Raw genomic sequence first — 23,057 nt, 5'->3', positions numbered from 1 at the left:
TTTTCAGGTATTACGCTGTGCTTCGTCGGCGTAATTACGTCACTCCCACGTCATATCTGGAGCTCATAAAGACGTTCAAGTCACTGCTTGGTAAAAAGCGATTTCAGATACTGACTCTGAAAACAAGATATCTCAAAGGCCTGGAGAAACTAGACTTTGCATCGTCGCAGGTGAATAAAATTATGTGTAACACAGAAGGTGAAATAACGGTCTTGGTCTTTTTGCCCCTCTAACGACATACATTTGGAGAGTGATTCCTATCTTGGGTGAGACAAGATTGGTTTGATTCACATTGAACCAACATTCTTTTCTTAGCTTGTTCTTCTTTGTAGCTAAGCGTCTCTGTAAACTCTTGAATAATCCTCCCTTATAATGATAATCAATTTATATAGCTCATTTTTCATATATAATGATCAAATGCGATGTACACATACTGTAATTTACTACACAAAGGCCAGACCACAAACCGGGAACTTCGTGCCCTACTCTTTGCGAATAGTGTGTGGGTTCTTTAACGTCCCTTGTTATAAGACTGAAGATACAGGAGACGGGACCTACGGTTTATCGTCCTTTTCCGAGAAGACTAGAATGTCTAACCATTTGCAGATGTAATTACAAAGGCAGCACATTCTCCTCAGTTATTTTAAGACCCTGAGTGTTGGTCCGGTCTGGGGTTCGAACCCACGACCTCCCGCACAGCAGTCAGGCGCTCTACCAACTGAGCTAACCAGGCGGCGAGCCATCAAAAATCCTTATCTGGTGAGCCATCAAAATCCTAATCTAATTGATGGCTGTTGTAAATTGACAGGTGTCAATCATGCAGCAAGAGTTAAAGGAGCTGCAGCCGGAGTTGATAGAGACCAGTAAAGAAACAGAGCAGCTGATAAAAATCATAGCTGATGAGACAGTGGAGGTAGAGGACAAGAAACAGGTAAACTACAGCACTACACTATGTATTAACGGATAGTCACTGCAAAAGTGGTAACGCAACGGCTCGTAGACCACAGAAACAGCATCAAAATACAAAACTCAGAGACTCAAAGGATAGTGCAGAATGCAATATGGCTAAAAATTGACAGCATGATAATAATTTTCCAGGGTAATTTCACTAATTTGATGATGTTAAATGCAGGTGGTACAAGCTGATGAAGCCGCAGCCAACACTGCAGCTCAAGAAGCACAAGCTATCAAGGTAAAAAGACTAACTAGAATCTGGAGTCATACTATATTAAAGGGAACCAAAAACGGCTTGATTTTGTAGAACAGTATTTCTAAGGTGATGGGAATACATTAGAACGTGAGGATTATTTACCTTCTTTGGCAGGTAAATAATCCAAATCCAGCATGGCGCTCAAAATCCCGTTCGGAAACAAAAATGACGTCAGCAATCTCGCGTTATATCGCATAAGGATTCCCGATCGCACAAAAATGTCGAGTTAACTTGACTATAGAAGTTGAAACGTCTCTGAAGATCCCCTTGGCCTGGATGAAACGCTGTATCAGACTAGCCGCGAATCATGTTTTTCACAAGTAACTGACAACTTTTATTATCAATGCCAAGTTTTTTATTGGTTTATTTTATTATTGATCAATCACAACTGCTGTATATTAATATTTATACCATGCCATAGAAAATACAGCCAATCAGAATACAGGAAAGCCGTTGTATATTCGACGGTATTCAACCCAACCTTCCCATAGTGCGCTGCGACTGTATTCTCGACGAAGTTTAGTAAGCGTATTTTCTATGGCATGGTATAAAATAGTTACATAACACTTTCTCGTGGTATACTATGGAATATCCCACTTTCACTTGTATTTTCTTGGCATACACCCTCGCCTAAAGGCTCGTGTGTATACCGAGAAAATACAAGTGACTTGTGGGATATTCCATAGTATACCACTCGAAAGCGTTGCATAACTAGTATATCTCTAACTTCATCGTAGGCTCGAGTTATTTTCCAATAAAAAACAAACAAGTGAACAGCATTGGCAGTCTGGTTTTCAGGTTCTTTCCAAGTTGATCAATTTTGTTTACATCTAATCAATTTAGGATGAGTGTGAAGATCAGTTAGCCGTTGCCATGCCAGCATTAAATGCAGCCGTAGCAGCGTTGGACACCCTTAAGCAGCAGGACATTTCACTGGTCAAAGCCATGACCAGTCCCCCCGCTGGTGTGCGCATGGTTATGGAAGCTATATGTATTTTGAAAGTAAGTCAGTTATAGGAAATAACACACGGGATTTCAAATGATCAAATTTTGTTCCTTAAAAATCATTTGTTTTGTGTTCGTTTGTCGTATTTTTTGCATGGTCACATATGTTTGGACAAAAACGCAATTTATATAGATGCACCTCTCTCTTGTTGTAATTTATTCCACAGTTTACAGAACATGGCCAAGATGATCACAAGAGTTAGAAAGATCAGATAGTGAGACACGTTAAACGAGAGGTAGAAAGTAGAATAGCCAGCCTGTTATTCGGTCATATCGTATTTAGTGAGCACAAATAGTTTCATGATTTTAATACACTGAATAAACCAAGTTTGAAATTGGTAGAACATTACGTAACAACATTGTTACATAAGTGTGGTGGGCAAATAGCTTATCCCTCGAACTTCACATCTAGACATCGTAACCTGGTCGATCGGCTGGCATTGTGTCTTGAGAAGGGCACTATATTTTCAACATGTACCTCGCCAACCGGGTGACGGTATAAATGGGTAACGACAATTTGAACAACCTGGAGAAATATACTGAGGGGTAAACTGGAAGGTATGCAGGATAAGCAATATTCCTCAGTAGTCTTTTCATTCTACGGATGGAAACCGGCGCTGAAGACCATATGGGTTTCTTCAAGACAAAGTATTTAGGTTGTTTAGTTGCTGTTCGTTTGGTTTCTCATCAGATGTCTTTTCCCCCCTCGTGTTTCTTCGCAGGGTGTGAAGCCAGAGAAGAAAATGGTTGATGGCAAGCCAGTGGATGACTATTGGGCGTCTTCGAAAAAGGTTCATTAACTCATTATTATTTTACACTGTACCCATCTAGTTTGCTTTGTAAGAGCATAGAAGTCACCAGCTGGTACATCATGGTAAAGCGAAGTCTTAGACGACGACGAACTTACCCGGCAGTGAATGGGGAAAAGTCCTGTCCCGATTGTGCTCGGTAACCTTTGAGCAACTTTTCAGTGGCGTTTGGAGCAACTTTTTGCGTTTCTAGCAACCTCGAGCAAGTTTTGCCTTTATGAGCAAGTTTGAGCAAAATATAGGTTTAGAGCACATATCAAGTACGAAAAAGTTAACGATTTTATAGAAAACTTCAATTTATGAGAATTTCTTGAACGTTTTTTAACCGTTTGAGCACATAACCTGTCATTTGACAACGTTTTTTTTTGTTTCGTTAGACTTAAAAGTATCCTTGAGTTTAGCCCATATTTGCGAGCAACTCTTTAAAGCTACGTTTCACGCTATTTTTAACTTTTTTGATTATTTTTTCTAGGTTCTTGGTGACTTAAAATTCCTCGAAAGCCTCAAATTATTTGATAAAGAGAACATTCCTGTTGCTACAATCCGTAAGATCCGAGAGAAGTACGTCACTAACCCTGACTTTCACCCGTCACTCATTAAAAACGTGTCCTCTGCCTGCGAGGGTCTGTGTTCCTGGGTACGAGCTATCGAGGTTTACGACAGAGTGGCCAAGGTAACTGTGGTATTATAAACGTCGTAAAGGTCCGAAAGTGACGACCCCTATAAAGTAGTGATAGATTCCATGGTGGTTAGAAAGTCCTGAAAGTGACGATCCTCCGACAGTAACGACGTTCCGAACGTAGCGACCTAAAGCTTGACTTGTTAAGAAACAATGGGATAACAGACACAGCAAGCTGTACCGAACTGATCTGATGTTTGTTTTGATGAACCTTATCCAAAAGACAATACATTACTCTGTTCTTCGTCATATGATTTTTTTCCAAGTATAAATCAAAACCTGATTCCTTCCTCGAAGTTTATGATAAACATTTTTATTATTTTACGATGGATCGGCTCACAATATGGTACAGTCGAAACTATCCTTACGGACACGTACCTTTTGATAATTACGGACAGTGCACTTGGTTTAAAAGATACCAAAATTCATATAAACTCTACCTCCGTAATACGGACACCTCCATAATAAGGATACTCTTTTCTATCCCTTTGGTGTCCGTTTTAAAGAGCTCTTTTATATGCACGTTTTAGCTAACCGAAGTAGTGATCCCCGAAAGTTGCATCCCTCTGAAAGTAATGATAGGAAAATTTATGATAGGTCGGAAACCTCCTTTTTAGGCTTTAACAACTGGGGTTTGAGTGTGAATTGACAGCAGTTATTTTGTGTGCACAGCTTGTCGCTCCAAAACGCAAACGTCTGTTGGAGGCGGAGTCTCTGTTAGCTCAGCAGATGTCGCACCTGAACGAAAAACGTGGAGAGCTCAAAGAAGTGATGGACAAAATGCAGAACTTAAACGACGACTACAGATCAAAAGTCAACAAGAAGAGGGTAAAAATGATCACACCTTAATTCTCCTTACAATATTGATACATTGTAAAAAATACGGGTGATGAGAATATGAAAACTTATAGGCAACAATTCAAGCTCGGCACTGAGAGGTCCAAAACAAGGCTGATTACTGCTATTCACTTACGTAATTTCCTTCTCCGTAATGCTGGAGCTACCTTTTACTTTTGGAAATAATAAAATAAAAACAAACTATCAGACACATAAAATCTAACATATTGTCTTCCACAGGAACTGGAACGAAATATCGCCTTGTGTTCCCAGAAGCTTTTGCGAGCTGAGAAACTTATAAGTGGACTTGGAGGAGAAAGATCAAGATGGACTCAGGTCAGTGCCAAGTACAAGGAACCCCATCAGAAAGAACTCTAACTTGCTCAAACCGGCACCTGCCGGATTTTGGATTCTAGATGTTAATTAGTTATTAGCGACCTTTAGATTTGACTACGAGTACGAAATCGAATTTGGAATTTCGTGTCAATTGTATCCCCCGACCAAACTCCTTCCCGTTGCTGACTAACACAATTAAACGTTAGGGATAAGATTTATGTGATATGCATGTAATTATATGAGGCACACGAATTAAGTTTGAAAACTTGTACTTGTAAGATTCGTAGAATGTAGGAAAAGAAAATAACTGACGCGCTTCTGTTGTTAATCGGAGCTATACTCATACTACCGTACAGGGTTTCCTCATTTGTGTTATCGTCCCCTCCATTTTAACTAAGCATAAGCCAAGCGGAAACATCCGTGTAAACATCTAGATTGCCCGATTTTCAAAGGAGTTAAATTTTGATCTCATTGTTTGTAGGTTGCACATGAGCTTGGGGAGACTTACAATAACATTGTTGGTGATGTGTTGTTGTCAGGTGGTATTGTAGCTTATCTTGGACCATTCACTGTGGAGTTTAGACTGGTAATTTTCTGGCCTAACCACATCAGTTACAGTATAACATTAAGGGTGTAAGCTAACTTAGTTTAAACAATTGCAATTCAGTTTGTCATAGGGGCTCGCTCATGTGAAAAGAAACTAATTAACGCTAACTTGGATTGCTTTAGAGTTTTTGAAATACAAAACTGAAACTCGCTTGCTTTGATTCTATGGAGAAAGAAAACTGATTATTTTACTTAAGAATTTAATTCCTAAAAAAAAATATAGAAATCGCTTTTTTCGTTATTCCATAAAGTTACACCCATTAACGTTTGGAAGAACTGCTTTCATATTTGATTGAAGCTCCCTAAAGTGAACTTACTTGACCTTTATCATTGAGATTACCAATACGATAATATTGATGTTCTTTTCAGGAATGTATCAAGGAATGGTGGAGCTTGTGCCGAGAGAAAAACGTGCCAGTGTCAGATAACTTTTCACTCTCTGCAACTCTTGGTGATCCTTTGTCAACACGAGCCTGGCATATTGCTGGACTGCCGGTCGACAAGTAAGATACTTACAGAAGGATAGTGAACGATATGATAAATTGTCTCATCTACAGTGTACACAATAAACTGGCAACAGTATCCGTTTTTTGCAATCTCTACTCCTCCTCAGCTTACCAGTATTACTAGTTAATAAAACTACCTTGACATTTTTCTATTTTAAAACTAGATTGTATTTGATAGAAACAAAATTATAGAAAGGTGAAACTGGGTCAAGTAATAATAAGATGTTAATCAGGTGTATCCAGACTGTAGCATAATCGGAAGCAGTTTTCAGTAGCTCAGTGGTGTGCGGGCGGTTATAAGTTCAAAACCCATCGGAAACCCTGGATTTTTTTCGATTGTCTAACGCTCTTCACATTTACCAGTCATAATTGCCTTCCTTTTGTGCACTTTCAGTTTCTCGCTCGATAACGCCATAATCGTAACAAATTCACATCGGTGGCCATTGATGATCGACCCCCAGGGACAAGCGAACAAGTGGATCAAAAACATGGAGAAGCCCAAGAAACTGCAGGTTTGAACATAATAGTGAATGAGCTTGAAATTTTATATAAAACAGATCACTTATCTTTGTTTGATGTTTTGTTCCAGGTAATCAAATTGTCAGATCAGAACTACGTTCGAACTTTGGAGAACTCCATCCAGGTGACTGATTTATTATTTTTGTGATGGTAACAGTTGAAATTTGTGAAACAACCGGTCGGTTTGATATCAGATTGGAGAAACGATTTTTTTTTATCTCCTTTATTTATTGTGTTTTCTTTTCATGCATGTAGTTTGGGACGCCTGTCCTCTTGGAGAATGTTGGAGAGGAACTGGATCCAATACTGGAGCCTATTTTATTAAAACAGACATTCAAGCAGGTTGGTTCAAGAAATTCTGTTATTCATTGACTTGTTTGACCTACCTGGCCTAATATTTTTCTTTATTTCAGTGGACACTTGGTCAGCTCGTTAAAGTACGCTGTTACTGAACTTTATCAATTAGATCCTACTTTGTAAGATAATTTGTTCCTTTTCTTTTTTGGAACGAATAAACTTGTCTATTCAAGTCCCAATTTTCAATAGGATGTGCCTTTGTAAAGTAGTTCAAACCTGTATTATGTAGACTAGTACAGCCTCACTGAATTTTGTTGTAAGGTGTAAGGTAATGGTGGTAATATGTACTACTTTGTTTAAGCGTGTACATAAAATGCTCGATAATAGGAACCAACAACAGCAACAGCAACCGCGGTATATCACTGATACGAGTTCTAATTAAAAATAACAAATAACTCGTGATTCTTTTCAGGGTGGAGTTGAATATCTGCGGATGGGTGATCATGTCGTGGAATTTAGCAGAGTGAGTATTTACCCTGTTTTATGTTCCTAAAATATTGTTCTTGTAAATTGTTTTTGTTGTGTCATTTGTGTTTGTTTCTCTTAGTAGTTATTCGTCTAAGAAAACTAATCTTTCTCTTTCGGGCGTCTCACGTTCTTTAACCAAAAGGTGAGATCTCTGGTGTTCGAGCCAAAAATGTCCATACAGAGATTCATTTAATTAATGCTTCTGATTGGTTGAAACAAAGTACCCTAACAAACGGCGAATAAAAAACACTGTTGACATTTCTATAGTTGTACGTTGTCAACACAGAATTTTTCGCTTGGAATCTTGGACGCCTTTAAAGTGGATTTGACTGCATTAGGACTGTGCAGCGTCCGAAGAGATGAAACGTTTGTTTGTTCGTTTAGCTCGTTATAATTTTAAGCACTTATTTACTTGTGCAGGATTTCAGGTTCTACATCACTACAAAACTGAGAAACCCGCATTATCTTCCCGAGGTCTCCGTCAAGGTAAGATAAGGAATGCGAATTATCATTTCATCTTACTATTGGCCTTTTATTTCTTTTAACTTTTGTTCTGAGAGCACCTACAGCATCCAAAACAAAGAGCATGTTTGCCACCTTCCTTTTTCGACTCGTTCAGTTTCTTAATTAGCAGAGAAAACAAGAAAGTGAATGTCAGTTACATGTGGTTGAAAGTCTCCAGTAAGAAAAGTGTTTTTTGTTATTTTGTTTCTTATCACTACTGACTACTAGCTGGCGTTCCAATAAGGTAACCTTGGATTCAAAATTACCCTCAGTTACCCTTATAAAAAAGTAAGATAAAGGCAAAGTCTGCGATCGACCCATCAGTCGGGAGCTTATTCCGGTTTTGGTACTATTAATTGAGTAGGAGTATTTCTACTCTTCACTGCATGGGATGCTAGTCCATCGCAGTGTCCCCCCCCCCCCCCCCAGCATTAAATTCGCCGGTACCCATTTATACACCTGGGTGGAGAGAGACGCTGTGAGAGTAAAGCGTCTTGCCCAAGAACACAACGCAATAACCCTGTCAGGACTCGGACCCGGACGGCTCGATCTGGAGTCGGGTCCACTAACCATCACACCACCGTGCCTGCCCGTTAATCCTTTGTTTGTATCTCAGGTGACCCTGTTGAACTTTATGATCACACCCCTTGGCCTGGAGGACCAGTTACTGGGCATTGTAGCTGCAAAGGAAAAACCCGAGTTGGAGGAGAAAAAGAATGAGCTTATAATAGAAAGCGCCAAAAACAAGAAACAGTTAAAAGAGATCGAGGATAAGATTCTGGAAGTTCTGTCTACCAGTGAAGGGAATATTCTGGAAGACGAGACAGCGATTGAGGTAACGGGTCACTGACTATTAAATTTATTCAGGTGTAACTCAAGAATTGAGCTAAGAAGAGTTTGTTTGTATCGGTAGGTGTTATCATCCAGCAAGAAGCTGTCGGAGGAAATTTCTGTCAAACAGGAAATCGCCACAAAGACTGAAGAGGAAATTGATAAAACTCGGGGAGGCTACAAACCGGTAAGTACAGGATTTTTCAATGTTAACTCAAACAAAACTTTGCTTATATACGAAGCAACACTGCTGTTGCCACTCAAAGAAGACTTTTGGATAGTCAAGTTATAAACAATTCCTTTCGGTTTTGTAAACAAATTAGTTTCCAGGAAGCTAGCCAAGGGATTTAAGTGGCAAAATCAAGTTAATCAACATAAACCGTATTATTATACTCTTTTTCTTGGTTTTTAGCAAATGTAGGTGAAATGGAATCGTAAAAATAAGCATTTATTTAAAACTAGTCCCATTTTAATAACTGAGAACGGATGCAAAGTAATGCTCGTGCCAATGTTTATCTTGCAACTTGTCACACTGTTGCACTGGTCTGATATCGCCTAAATACTGTTTATTATCAGGTGGCTCAACACTCCAGTATCCTGTTTTTTACCATATCTGACCTGGCCAACATTGAGCCCATGTATCAGTACTCACTCACCTGGTTTATTAACCTTTACCTGCAGGTTTGTGTAGTGTCCTTAAATTAGCTTTTTGAGTTTCTCTCCTTTAGAATGGTAACAAACGGATACAATTCAATTGTCTTAATTGATAGTAAAATGTCGAGAAAGTGTTCTGCCTGCTCATACCGTCCATACCCGAGCGTATATCCAATGACCTGTGGTGTCGTTGTTGAAACAACCTGATCAGTAACTAAGTAACTATGTAATGGAAATAGGGCAAAGGGAAAAGACTGGCTTTTTTCGAGGTTAAAGTTAAATTAACTACAGAAAAGAAAGCAGAAACAAAGAAAGAGAAAGTATGCCTTCTTATCACGGGAAAGCTAAAAAAAAGTAGTGTTCGTACGTGCCTGGGACAGTTATTCAGTGTCCGCGTGCGCGGGAGCTGTTCACCTAACGGAGGTTTCATTAGGTGAACAGTTCGAGTGTAGTTTGTTCTGAAACCTTTAATAGAAGACGCAGCATCGACCCATGCCTTTCTTTTCTCCTAAGCATATGTTCTCTCTTTGTAGTCCATTGTGAATAGTGAACCGTCTGCAGACCTAACAAGAAGGATCTTAAACCTAAATGACCATTTTACATACAGGTGAGGCGACATATTACTTAGAAGACTCGATATTTAATTATAATTACAGTATTTACTAAGGCTGCCGCATGTCACTCATGTTAGTTTCTCTTCTGTAATGTGACTTGTCTTTTCTGCATATAACCCCGATTATATCCTCAGCTTACAACGTCAATTCAATTATTTTCCGTATCTCACTAATTATTTCTATGTTCGTTGTTTTGTTTTGCAGTATCTATCGAAACGTTTGCCGATCACTGTTCGAGAAGGACAAGCTGCTGTTCTCATTTTTGTTGTGTATTGGTATTCTAAAGGGAAGGTACGAGGCTGTTTAGCTTGTTTCTATTCTTAGTCAAAGATCCAAGGAACGAGAGAAAGAATTCTCGTTAGACTGTCCATTTTATGGTTCAGTTCTTCTTGACGCTCACAGTTTCATTTTCTTGCTTTTTTCGCAGCGGTAAAATCGATGAGCAGGAATGGCGATTTTTGTTGACGGGTGGAGTGGCACTTGAGAACAAGTTCCCAAACCCCGCCTCGGACTGGCTGACCGATAAGTCCTGGGCTGAGATGGTTCGTTGTTCAGCGTTACCGTCGTTCAAGGGAATCTTGCAGCATTTTACTGAACACGTGAGTTTTGGAATCTGTGTACTGTTTCGCCTTCGTGATTCCAAGAATAGAGAATTTTAATTATATTTTGTTGTGCAGCTTCCTAACGAGCTTGGTATGAAATATAATTAAAACAAATGTGCGTGTATTATATAACAAAATATGTTCATTATTAATCAATGCGATTTAATAACTGTGTTATCTCTGGCAAAACCTAGTGGCCATTTAGGCCCAACCAATAAAAGGACTTCATTTCTATTGAGCCTGCCCACACCTCTCACCAGTGAGTCATTGATGTTCAAGACTCCCACTATTTCAAGAGCGACTTGCTCCCTCTCTATTTGCATACCACAGTGATAAATCCAATATTCCGTTCGTTTACCATATTTATAAGCTGTCAGTTGATTTTTAACAGAAGCTTTTCACTTCCTCCTCTGTATAAAAACCCTTTATGTAAGGTTTAGTTAAGTGGTGTTAATGCTTTACGTTCATTCTTCAGCTGTCCGAGTGGAAAGCATATTATGACTCTGCCAGTCCACAAACAGAACAACTTCCTGAGCCATGGGAAGATGAACTCAACAAGCTTCAGCATCTGATTGTTTTGAGATGTCTGAGGCCAGATAAGGTGAAGAATTAAAAGCAACGGAAATATTTAACTACATCTTACTGTTTTGCTTTTTTATAGTTTTACGCCTTGTTGCAATAACGTCATAGAAATAAAAAAAAAAAATCAAATAGGAATAAATTAGGCAAACAGCCTATATTCTCGGCCGTGCAATAATTCTCAAAGCAGTTATTACGTTAGTAATATTCTGTACATGTAACATGGATTGCCCGTAAATGATGCAAGCTTTTAAAAAGGATTAAAGATATTAAATTTCTTTCTTTTTTTATGTGACAACGTTATTGATATTAGGTTATCTAAAATAAAATGTTAAAGGGGCACCGTTTGCCCTTCCAAGTCACGCAAGTTCTCATTCTTTCCCTCTACAGGTCACACTTGGTGTGCGTGACTTTATCACTTTCTACATGAATCCAACGTACATTGAGCCTCCCACATTTGATCTGTCCAAGTGTTATGAGGACTCTGACTGCTGTGTGCCGTTGATATTTGTTTTATCGCCTGGAGCAGATCCTATGGCTAGCTTAGTCAAGTTTGCGGAGGACATAGGTATGGTTTTTAAACCTTACAGTCCGTGCTTACTGTACTATGTTCCTCTACAGTTCTAACACGAACGAATTTGTTTTGTTCGTCTTTTTAAGCTGCAGCTATTGAAAAAATTCCGTTAAATCAGATAGACTTACCATACTCACTGGTGCTAACGATGGATTAAACAATTCATCACTATTTTGAAAGAGATTTAATAACCTTGAGAGCATTTAGTCATTTTTAGATCGGTGAAAACTCAAAACTTATTCTTTTCTGAAAACCTTCTTCTTTTCTTCATTCCAGTTTTCCAGCTAACGTTTTATTTCCCTCTAGCTTTGTTTCAGTTTCACAACAATTTTCCTTTTTTTTAAATTTTTTCTTATATTAGGTGTGACCAGATCTCATTTTCAGACCATTTCACTGGGTCAAGGCCAAGGACCCATTGCAGCAAAGATGATCAATCAAGTGAGAATATTTCTGCGTAACAGTTCTTGGTTTGTCTAACATAGATTGTAACGGCCTCGTGCTTATGAGTTGCAGTTAGGATTTTCAATCCACATATGCATACGATCCCTATAAGGAACTCACATCTCATCAAATTTTTTAGTTACTTCTGTCAGTCATATAATGTAGTGAAATTTGCAAATTTGACCAATGATCTTACAACTGACCTTGGCGGTTGGTACAAGTTTTGTTATTTGTGGGCTAAGGAACAATCAACAAGGACTGGGGAATCCTTCGGTTCAAAAACGGGACATAACTAACAAAGTGGTCGCCCGTTGAAGCCCTGAATTTTTTTTTTTTTTTTTTTTTTCGGCTTCTTTATTCCATTCTTAAAGGAAATTCACTGCGACGATCATTTATCACTCTCTTCATCCGCAGTTCATATATGAATCATTTCATATACATTACATCAAAGTGGTCGTAAGGCGGGGTTCTTACTAAAATGTAAAATGGCCGTGTGTAACGTGAAAGGGCGTACATATTTTACTTATCTTCTCGTGTTCGGGGTGATAAATACTACAGCTCCCTACATAAGCCCTGCAATCATAGTATCCTTGCTAAAAACACGTGGAGAGTAAAATTTTACAAGTGTATGAAGAAGCAGTAAGCGTACTTTGTGTTTACATGTTCACGTATTTTGTTAGCAAATTCTAAAGAAATTTTAGAAGAACTCGAAAGTTTGTAGTCTCGTGCTCGCATCACTGACGCCTGGTGTTTTCTCTGTTAAACTGATAAATGCGGTAGAAAAGGACTGATATTAGACAGATTAGAGAGACAAAATGAAATTCTTTACTTCTTTTCCCAAGATGTTAAAGGTTATTGAGTATCGTGTTTTCTCTGTAGGCTATTGCTGTGGGTGACTGGGTTGTCCTACAGAATTGTCATCTTGCAACATCGTGGATGCCCATCCTTGAAAAGATATGTGAAGAGGTGAGTAGGTTTGGCAACATCTTTTAGCTCTGTCTTAAAATAAGAATGTTGCAACCAGTGAGTTGGCAGTGAATACGCCTTAGACATTTAACTGGCAGCAAGACAGGAATAAGTCCATCTGTAAGATTTCGTTGTCTCTGAGTGAAGACATTTCCGGAGCCTTTGATATTACCGGTACTCTTTTCTGTTTAGGTCATTGTGCCGGAGAAGACGCACAAGAATTTTAGATTATGGCTAACAAGTTATCCCACGGAAAGATTTCCTGTGTCCATCTTACAGAATGGTAAGTCACGAAGGCTTGCTTGGTTTCTCGATGGGTCGGCTTGCAGCTCTCGCACGAGTGGCTCACCAACCTTCGAGAGAACAACAGAACAAACTATTGGTCTCGATTTGCACAACATCTATTTCTTGTCCACATCAATGAAACAAAAACTAACTTCCCTTCGCAAGTGAAATTACAGATTGTAGTAAAGCTTTGTTATTTTCTCAGAGCCTGTCAAACACTGGAATAGCCAAGTTCTAGGGAAGAATGAGCACGAGATGCGGGCGACCCTTATTTAATGCGAATGATCTGTGCAATTTTGTGACATACAGTCGAAGCTCTCGTAAGCGGACACCCTCGGGACGCGAAAAAAAGTGTCCGTAACTGGAGCTGGCCGCTTACGAGAATGGTTCTCGTAAGCGGCCACCAGAGTTGCAAGGGATGAACGGTCGCTTACGGGAGCTTGCCCAGCTAACAATAACCGGACGGACGTGGATGACGACAAAACAAACACAGAAATATGGTACTGTAATTACTGTAAAATCATTGTGACGAACGGCGATGTGAAGTTAATTAATAAAAACAAGATACAGAGGTTGTTAATAGGATTTTGTTTGGGGTGTCCATGCACTTACGGGAGCTTAAAATCAAAGGAAAATTGGAAGTCGTAATCCCTGAAAGTGTCCGCGGCCGCTTATCGGAATGTCCGCTTACGAGAATGTAAAAATACAGAGTTTGTTAGGGAGTTAAAACGGGGTTTCAAACAAGACGGCTTAAAATAGAGCTGTGCGCTTACGAGAGTATCCGTTACGAGAGCTTCGACTGTACTGTAAAGCGCTCTCAGCCAAAAGAAGTCCATTGACATGTTCGGTCGAAGAGTAAATGGGCCCCTGTGATAGTTAGAAAAAAATCGGAAAGCTCTTCTGTGTAAATGCTTGACGTTTTCTGTGGCGTGCTATCGTTGTAAACACAAACGTATGGAAAGACCTGCACTCTGGGGGAATTGCTGTCTGATGCTAAATTTCATCTATCTTCTATTTGCATCACCCGAAGTTTTTTGTTTACTCGCAGGAGTGAAAATGACCAATGAGCCACCGATGGGGCTGAGAGCCAATTTGTTACGGTCCTATCACAGCGATCCCATATCCGATCCTACGTTCTTTAACGGCTGCAATAAAACGAAGGTAAGATAAACTGAACACAGGTGATGTTACTGAGTAGGTATTCTTTTACTTCGCTTGGATAATACAGCACATGCTATTGTTGTCTTTGCAAGCGAGTATTTTCAAAGAGGCGATTACTTAGAAGCACTCTATCTTTGTGTAATCCTTGCAGGTTTGGAAGAAACTGCTGTTCAGCTTGTGTTTCTTTCACGCTCTTGTTCAAGAGAGACGTAAATTTGGTCCACTGGGCTGGAACATTCCGTACGAGTTTAACGAGTCTGACCTCAGAATAAGCGTGCGTCAACAACAGGTGAGATTATAGACTTAGCTCTAAAGATTTAACAGCAAAACATCTTCATAATTACGTATCTGCAAACCAAAACTCTGATGGGGAATTCATTTTGATCGGCATTAAGAGTTTGAGCAAGCGACACGAACAATTTGCAGCTATACTTTTCACATCCTGAACGCTTGTCAAGGCAGTCGTTCGTAATTACTTATAGTTTTGTAAAGGTATTAGCCTGCGAGCAGGCTCTCTATTCGGGGGCAACGTAAATCTCTTTCTTCGAGAGTGCCGGCACTCGCGGCATCGTGCCTTCGGCGCTCTTGAAGAAAGAGATTTACGTTGCCCCCGAATAGAGAGCCTGCTCGCAGGCTATAAAGGTATAAAGTAAAAAAGGTTAAGTCTGCGGCCGATCAGGCCGGAGCGTATCTCGGTTTCCGTAGCATCAGCGACTAGGAGTTTTTCTACTCTCCCCTGGATGGACTGTAGTCCATCGTTTGTAGTGTAACACACTGCCTCAAATTCGCCGGAACCCATTTATACACCTGGGTGGAAAAAGGCACTATGACAGAAACATGTCTTGCCCAAGAACACAACGCAATGCTCTGGCCAGGGCTCGAAACCGGACCACTCAACCAGGTTCCAGCGCGCTAACCATAAGGCCACTGCGCCTCCCATAGTTGTGTAAATCTTCTGCCTGTTTGTATCTTAAAATTACTGTACCAAAGTGTTACGGTGCACTTTGCAGATGTTCCTGAATGATTATGAACACGTTCCACTGGATGCCTTGACATACCTCACTGGACAGTGTAACTATGGAGGACGAGTCACTGATGAGAGAGATAGGTACATGTTGAATTCCTCTGCGAGACTCAGCGCGCGCATTACAGCTTCAGCGGTGTTGCTAAGTAACAGTACGTGTTTTTTCAGACGTAAAAATGTCTGAAAGATAGAGCATATTAGGATGATGAAGGGATGGTCAGTTCGCTTCCATGCTGTAATCTTATGCAGTAGAACCTCGATTTCGCAAACCCTCAGTTTCTCGAGACCCACGATTTCTCGAAGCAATTTTCATTTCCCTTGTATATTACTCATTGATCATCGCCAATAATCAATGACTAATCAACTGATTACCCATCGATTACTCATTGATTACCAATTGATGTCATTGATCATCGATTAGTTATGCCTGGATAGTACTTCTCTGTAATTTTACCCCTAATTTCTTGATCCCACCGATTTCTCGAAGCAATTTTCGTTTCCCCTGGAAATTCGGGAAATCAGGGTTCTACTGTATGTCAACTGCACAAATTAACAATTTGCCTCCTCATTCAGGTTCGTGGAAAGCTGTATGCAATCCACGAGATATCCGTGTGGACCTTTTATTTTCATTTGAGTGTAAAATCGGAAATTGTACATAAAACAGTTTATAGTTGTTGGTCATCAACAATACATTCCCGATTTACCTCTATTTCAAAACGGGTCTTGCTGGAAAACCTTTTGTAGTTGTGTCTCATGGTCATTTTCATTACAATCAAACTCGTGAACTTATAATTTCGAAGCAATTTGAAATACGGTATAGCAAAAGCGTTACTTACGTCTGAATTGTTGTATTTTTTTATTCATCAGGCGTCTCATTTTGAGTATTCTGTCCATATTTTACTGCCGTGAGGTCACTGAAGATGAACATTACAAGTTTTCCAGCAGTGGGGCGTACTTTGCACCTCCGGAGGTTTGTAAAACATTTACTCTAGTGAACATCAGTGTTATTATTCTTTAACAGGATTTTTAAAAGCTCACAAAACATGCCCAGGTCACAGCAAACCTAACATTAAAAGTTCGTCGTTTAAGCTCGATACTATTCGTAAACCTGGAACTTGGTAGGTTGTTTGTTTTGAAGTAAAGTAGTTCATGTTTGTTATTCTGCACGCAGGGTCCATACGAGAGTTATTTGGAGTACATCCGCAGTCTGCCTCTTACTCCAGATCCCGAGGTAATATATCGTATATTTTGTGTCAATTGTGTTCATGACTGTTTTTCTTTGTTAAAAACTGGGAATTTCCTTTATATATGATCAGTTTAAACTCTCCCAGCAGTTATACACAGCATGTATATGGAACCCTGAAATAGAATTCGCTGATCCTATTTGTGTTTTACTGACAGGTGTTTGGTTTGCATGAGAACGCTGACATAACAAAGAACCAGCGTGAAACTCAACAGCTCTTTGACGGGATTCTACTTACACTACCCAGACAGGTAAGACACGGACTTATACTCCCCCCCCCCCCCCCCCCCCCGTTAAGTCAGTCAGGAAACAACATGAAGAAGATTGCTTTAGAATTGAAAACAGAGGAGTGAAAATTGACTTGTCACACTAAAGGAATATAAAAAGAGAGGAAAAACCCAAAAGGGGGGAAAAAAAAAAAGACGGTCTTAGTAAAACTTACATGTCGCGTATCTTTTTCGTATCGTAGACGTCAAGTGGAGGCAAGTCATCCCAAGATGTGCTCAAGGATTTGGCGTCCGATATCCTGTCAAAGATTCCACCGCCCTTTGATACCGAAATGGTTCAGGTTAGTGATTTTTTTCCTTTACTAAACGTGGGATCTGCAAGGTGATAAGGTTAGAGGATCATGAAAAATGAAGGTGCATTTTCCATTCAGTGAGGTACACCTTCATTTCAATCTTGTCCAGTATTTTCAAGGCCACCCGTGCACTACTGCTTCTTCGCTGTATTTATTTTTTGAAAAGAAATGATGGTACCGGTATTTGTATTACAAATGAGAAAAAAAAAATGTGAATTTGTCAGTTACTCAAGGAATTCGCCTAACTAGCGTGGAACCCGTGACCTTCCTCACACAAGTCGGACGCTTTACCACTGAGTTACAGGGGAATTATACAGGAGATAGGCTTTACTCTTGCCGGGAAGAACAGGGTTTTCTCTCCGAATAGCTTTTTTTTTACTGAAGGATTAATATGTTCCTGGTATTTCATGTCTTGTTCGATTTGAAGTAAGATAAGTTAAGATACGAACTTTAATAGTCAATACCCCACATGACAGGACTTTTCAGTAACTATGTACAATAAAAATAAAACTACTAAATGCTAAGTCCGGTATGTATGTACCAATATCGCCTAACATAGCGTGTCCAAGCGCCAGGCGCTGTTTAAGCTTTGATTACTAAATCACAACTCGCTGCAGCCCTTCAGTTCAGAGAATCGATGTATGTTGACCGTTTCTCACCGTGTTAAGTTTTGTCCCTCACAGGACCAAACTTTCTTTAATGCAATAATTCCTGTTTCTCCTACAGAAAAAGTACCCAGTACTGTATGAAGAATCCATGAACACTGTGCTACTTCAAGAACTCATAAGGTAACTCTTAACAACCACTAGTTGCAAAGTCGTTATCTTTGTTAACGCGCAGACATAGCACTTTCACTTTTGGAGATCGAGACGTGGAGGCGCAGTGGCCGAGTCGTTGATGTGCCCAAGTGCCTCCAAGTCGTTCCTAGTGAAACCGGTATACGATCGTGAAAAGTCGACATTCTTAATTGAACCTACGGTTAAAATAGGGGTAACTAGATACCTGAATTTTTTGTGCCATCCGCCATTACCATGCTGATACTTCCAAGTCGTGATAAGTATCTAGTTTTTCTTACAATACTAATCCGTTGCCAAGGAGTGCCAATCCAGGTGAATACATTGTTACTGCCAATTCTGCTTCAGTGGGTTATTAAAGAAAAAACCTTTGATAATTTGGAATTAAACGGCCAGCCCTGCGCGAAGACAAACAACAAGTAGTGAAAGTAGCAAAGGACACCATCACCCAATATCAGATAAGATAATCGTTGCTCTTACAAGTGAAGTGGCGCTTTGTTAGTTTTTAGCACAGAGTTTTTTGGTTACCAAAACATCCATTAGAGGATCTGATCCGAGGTTTAGAAAAGTTATTCTCACCGTGTCCTACCTGTCATGTTGGTAGCAATGATTGCCTTAACATTTTGTTGATTGCACTCCGTAATTATTGACTCCCTCGATCTTCATTTTTTCACAGATTTAATCGTCTGACAGGTGTTGTTCGATCGAGTCTTCGAAATATTCAGAAAGCCATAAAGGTGAGAAGAATCATCGTATCTGATTGCATAGGGAGTCACAAACGCGGTGGTCCCTTTTTTCGCATTTTTCCTACAAGAGACCGTCGTGTAGTCTGCTAATTGTACTTGTGCTGGGTAAGTAGACTGTAAAATTATTTTTACTCGTATTTTCTTTCTTATCCAGGGTCTGGTGGTAATGTCTTCAGAACTCGAGGACGTGTTTGGAAGCATGATGGTAGGCAGGGTAAGCTTAACTTGTTAACAAAATGGACATCATTGCAAACTTTCTGGCGACAAAAAGAGACAATTCTAAGAAGTTATTTTATCACTTCCTTATATTGTATTTCGTGCACAGGTTCCCAGTATGTGGGCGGCCAAATCTTACCCGTCATTGAAGCCGCTGGGTAGTTATGTAGCTGATCTTGTTGCGCGCCTCAGATTTTTCAAGGTAATGTTCTCACTATAATAATTAAAAAATAGTAATAATTAAAATTTATGTAGCGCAAACTTCATAAAAAAATGATCAAATGCGCTTAAGGTTGATAACAAATGTACAAACTTAGACCACAATCAATAGACCACAAATTTAAGCGCGTCTTAAAAGGTGTGTCTTAACTGTACGTTTCAAAACTGACAAAGATTGGATGTGACTGATTTTCTTGGGCAAACTGTTCCAGAGTTTTGGCGCGGCTGACATAAAAGCTTTAGTTCCCAGAGTTGATAGCAATATAACGCATGGAAAATCCAACATAAAGCTTTCATCAGATCTTAGCTTATTCTTTGATGCTGTTTTACGATAAACAACTTTACAGATAAAGTCCTGCCGGAGCTATCTCATGTATTGCTTTAAAAGTAAAAAGCGAAATTTTAAATTCTGTATTAACCTTCCATGTAGTAAGTTAATATAAAGCTGGATTTTTTTGTGTTTTTGTTGTTCAGACATGGATTGACGAAGGTTCTCCCAATGTGTTTTGGATCTCGGGATTCTACTTTACCCAATCTTTTCTCACAGGTTAGTGCGTTACTAATATTGCTGGTCGAATCTGGCGTGGTAGAATAAAAAAACCTTTCATATAAAGATAAGTTTGATATACACCAAATTGAACATGTGTGTAAAACTCGTATTTATTACATACTTAACACTTGGTGACTGGTCCCGAGGGAAACAGTTAATTTTGGTTCCCGAGATTCTTGGAAAACAAAATTAACTGGTTTCCCTTGTCCCCGGGGGGTTTTTCAAAACCCAAAAAAAAAACCCCCAAAACCCCCCCCCCCCCCCCCCCATCCTGGGGCAAACCAATGAGAGGCATTGAGAGAGTGAAGTGTCGTTCCCATCAATACAACATAAAGCTGAAATGAATATCTAAACATTTTTAGGTGCCATGCAGAATTTTGCCAGACGCTATAAGATTCCGATCGACCACTTGGGCTTTGAATTTGAAGTGATGGACGAGGAACAGGACATGAACAGCAAGCCTGTAAGTGAATGGTTCATGTTTCCTTGAGTTAAAATCATCTTCACCTTAATGCCATGCTCCTGTACTTTTTTATCATTCTCTTGTATTCTAAATTCTCTCTAACAAACGTCAACGTGTTAATAATTAATTAATTAGTTAATTAAATAAATAATTTGTTTATTGATATATTTATTCATTTATTTATTTATTTATTTATTTATTTATTTATTTATTTATTTATTTATTTATTTATTTATATGTTGTTTGTTTATAGGAGGATGGTGTGTATGTAAAAGGTCTTTTTATGGAGGGTGCCAGATGGGACAGAGTAAACAAGGTTTGATTTCTTTTGATATTATCCATTGTCTTCTGATTTGGTTTGCTGTTCACTTTATTGTCCTTCCTGTTGTACCGATTCCTCGTTTGAAAAACAGCTTTTTCGTGTGTGTTTTTTCTGTTCAACTTTCCAATAGATTTGAAACGTATCTGAATGTGTAAAATGACCCGAGTTTCTTGTCTTCCCTGTCTTGCATGGCAAATGTTTAGTTTCCAAACGTTTGTTTCTCTCCCTAAAAAGTTGTGTGGTAAATCAGGGACTATATTCTTATCAGTGTAACAAACGGACTCGACTTTTACTTGTTGTACTGTAAGATGAGTGAGAAATCAGCCCCTATTTTCTTGTCATTTTATCCAAATGACTATTTTTGCCCGTTTTCGTTTTTCAGGTCGTTGGTGAATCACTTCCAAAGATGCTCTATGACACCGTTCCAATTGTATCCTTTGACATTAAATAAGTTCCAAGAAAAGCAATGATGATTATTAAATTTACTTGCGGCTTGTAATCGTCACTGATTTCGATGGCCCACATTTGCCAGTGGAAGTGGATGCAAAATGGAGCTGGACCCACATATCAGCAATTTGCTAAAGAAACTAGGTCATCGCCTTTCTCTGTTTAATCGCATATTTCATATGTTAGACAATAGATCTCGCATAGCCTTCTACAATTGGCTAGTGCTGCCACACCTAGACTATGCCGACACAGTATGGGGAGATCAACCCGGTCTAAAATCAGAAATGGAAAAATTGCAAAGTTTTCAGAACAAATTTGCGAAGAAAATTAAATTAGGCAAGATGTCTTCTTCAGAAGCTCTGAAGTCTCTGATTTGGCTCCCTCTGGCTGGAAGACGTCTGTCTCACCGATGTACCGCCGTACAAAATGCAATCAAAGGAGACATTCTGCAACATTTTGAAAGTTTTAAATCGACATTAAGAAGTTTACATGGCTACAACACCAGACATGGATACCTACCTAGACTGCCTAAACCTAAAACGGAAAGCGGAAAGAGAGTGTCATACTTCCGTTTTATAAATGACTGGATATCTCTCCCAGTATTTTTAAGAAAGCCAATGCCATGCACTATTTTTAAGAAATACCTTACAAGGTTTTTAATGGATAAACATTTTTAGACGATGAACAAATATTTTTAGTTGTACAACGTTATATAATGTAAATAGATAACTATTTGTAATTAGATTTTTTTAGGACAGTAGGTAGTTTTAGTAGTTTCAATTATTGTATATTTTATATTTTAGATCTGTTACATTTGTACGTCCTTTTAGATTTTAATACTTTACAATTTTAATACTTTAATAGATAACTATTTTTAATTAATTTTTTTTAGGACAGTAGGTAGTTTTAGTAGTTTCAATTATTGTATATTTTATATTTTAGATCTGTGACATTTGTACTTCCTTTTAGATTTTAATACTTTTTTATTTCCATGGAGGACCTCCCTGAAAACCACGTATTTACGTGACGGGCGCTTCCTCTTAAAAGATTGTTTTATCATTATTATTTATTATTATTAAGTGACTAGTGTTTACATTAAAACCAACATTTTATATCCGCTACAGTCCCAGTCTGAGATAACATCGCGATTTCAGATAACGACCTTTTATGCTGATCCGGGATCTTCGTATCCCGGATCTCCAGTCCAGGTTTACACGGTTACAATAGGTCATGATCATGACATCTCTCCCCCTTTTTGATTAAGCGGCAAAAGAAATTCGATACGCAAATCGCGGTATGTAGTGTCTCTTGTAGACGTCAGTTACAAACCACAATTACAAACAAAGTCTCTTTGGATTTTTTTGCTATCGTGCTATCAAATTTTTTGTGTTAAGCCAACCTGTTAGAATGTTGACAGTGTTTCCTTTCAGCCTTCAACTTTTTCTGTCGCTAATTTTAGACTTGTTTTAACATGTTTACCTGGTGTGAATAGTGAATAATAAAATTAGATATTTGAAGTAATATACCACACGTTTGTATGATTTATTCGCCTAATATTAACGTGGTGGTGGGCTCTGACGTTGTGTCAAACTTCCTTAACAAGATAATAGATATGGCTAAAACCGGGGGAAACAGGAGAGATCAAAGAAAACGCAACGTATTCGTGCCCAGGTATTTATTTGCGTTATCGAATTTGTGTAATACATAAAATTGCTCTAGATTTTTCCATGCTGTCTCAAGATTGTTTAGAGTCAGACAGACACGGAGACTGCTTGTTCATGATAGGCTTAGATTTTGATTAGATTGTAACAGACAAAAGTTCTACGCATGCACTGAGATATAGGGTTATTATGTGAACCATAGGATTACGTTAATGTGGCAAAAAATGACCCGAAAAGGGACAACTTTCA

The 23,057-nt window shown here is 39.0% G+C and overlaps 1 protein-coding gene across 1 annotated transcript in view; it reads left to right on the top strand.

The window, feature by feature from the left end:
* LOC144653016 (dynein axonemal heavy chain 3-like) overlaps window positions 1-23,057 on the top strand; it is a 75,872-nt gene that overhangs the window by 51,154 nt on the left and 1,661 nt on the right. The window contains exons 55-96 of the mRNA XM_078512911.1: window positions 8-170; window positions 809-931; window positions 1,133-1,192; window positions 2,054-2,212; window positions 2,938-3,006; window positions 3,497-3,697; window positions 4,376-4,531; window positions 4,781-4,876; window positions 5,358-5,462; window positions 5,852-5,985; window positions 6,383-6,500; window positions 6,578-6,631; window positions 6,763-6,849; window positions 7,277-7,327; window positions 7,753-7,818; window positions 8,453-8,671; window positions 8,750-8,854; window positions 9,244-9,348; window positions 9,855-9,928; window positions 10,140-10,226; window positions 10,363-10,534; window positions 11,013-11,138; window positions 11,507-11,684; window positions 12,052-12,128; window positions 13,011-13,097; window positions 13,290-13,380; window positions 14,431-14,543; window positions 14,695-14,832; window positions 15,554-15,651; window positions 16,435-16,537; window positions 16,739-16,798; window positions 16,969-17,061; window positions 17,280-17,378; window positions 18,117-18,178; window positions 18,861-18,921; window positions 19,085-19,144; window positions 19,256-19,348; window positions 19,840-19,912; window positions 20,278-20,378; window positions 20,632-20,694; window positions 21,083-21,130; window positions 22,758-22,818. Of these exons, the coding sequence (XP_078369037.1) occupies window positions 8-170; window positions 809-931; window positions 1,133-1,192; window positions 2,054-2,212; window positions 2,938-3,006; window positions 3,497-3,697; window positions 4,376-4,531; window positions 4,781-4,876; window positions 5,358-5,462; window positions 5,852-5,985; window positions 6,383-6,500; window positions 6,578-6,631; window positions 6,763-6,849; window positions 7,277-7,327; window positions 7,753-7,818; window positions 8,453-8,671; window positions 8,750-8,854; window positions 9,244-9,348; window positions 9,855-9,928; window positions 10,140-10,226; window positions 10,363-10,534; window positions 11,013-11,138; window positions 11,507-11,684; window positions 12,052-12,128; window positions 13,011-13,097; window positions 13,290-13,380; window positions 14,431-14,543; window positions 14,695-14,832; window positions 15,554-15,651; window positions 16,435-16,537; window positions 16,739-16,798; window positions 16,969-17,061; window positions 17,280-17,378; window positions 18,117-18,178; window positions 18,861-18,921; window positions 19,085-19,144; window positions 19,256-19,348; window positions 19,840-19,912; window positions 20,278-20,378; window positions 20,632-20,694; window positions 21,083-21,130; window positions 22,758-22,818 (4,289 nt within the window). The remainder of the gene's footprint in view (window positions 1-7; window positions 171-808; window positions 932-1,132; window positions 1,193-2,053; window positions 2,213-2,937; window positions 3,007-3,496; window positions 3,698-4,375; window positions 4,532-4,780; window positions 4,877-5,357; window positions 5,463-5,851; window positions 5,986-6,382; window positions 6,501-6,577; window positions 6,632-6,762; window positions 6,850-7,276; window positions 7,328-7,752; window positions 7,819-8,452; window positions 8,672-8,749; window positions 8,855-9,243; window positions 9,349-9,854; window positions 9,929-10,139; window positions 10,227-10,362; window positions 10,535-11,012; window positions 11,139-11,506; window positions 11,685-12,051; window positions 12,129-13,010; window positions 13,098-13,289; window positions 13,381-14,430; window positions 14,544-14,694; window positions 14,833-15,553; window positions 15,652-16,434; window positions 16,538-16,738; window positions 16,799-16,968; window positions 17,062-17,279; window positions 17,379-18,116; window positions 18,179-18,860; window positions 18,922-19,084; window positions 19,145-19,255; window positions 19,349-19,839; window positions 19,913-20,277; window positions 20,379-20,631; window positions 20,695-21,082; window positions 21,131-22,757; window positions 22,819-23,057) is intronic.

Source organism: Oculina patagonica, chromosome 5 (assembly GCF_052425735.1).
Source record: "Oculina patagonica isolate OP01 chromosome 5, crgOcupat, whole genome shotgun sequence".
NCBI classification, from domain to species: domain Eukaryota; kingdom Metazoa; phylum Cnidaria; class Anthozoa; order Scleractinia; family Oculinidae; genus Oculina; species Oculina patagonica.
This window is presented reverse-complemented; position numbering and strand designations above follow the sequence as displayed.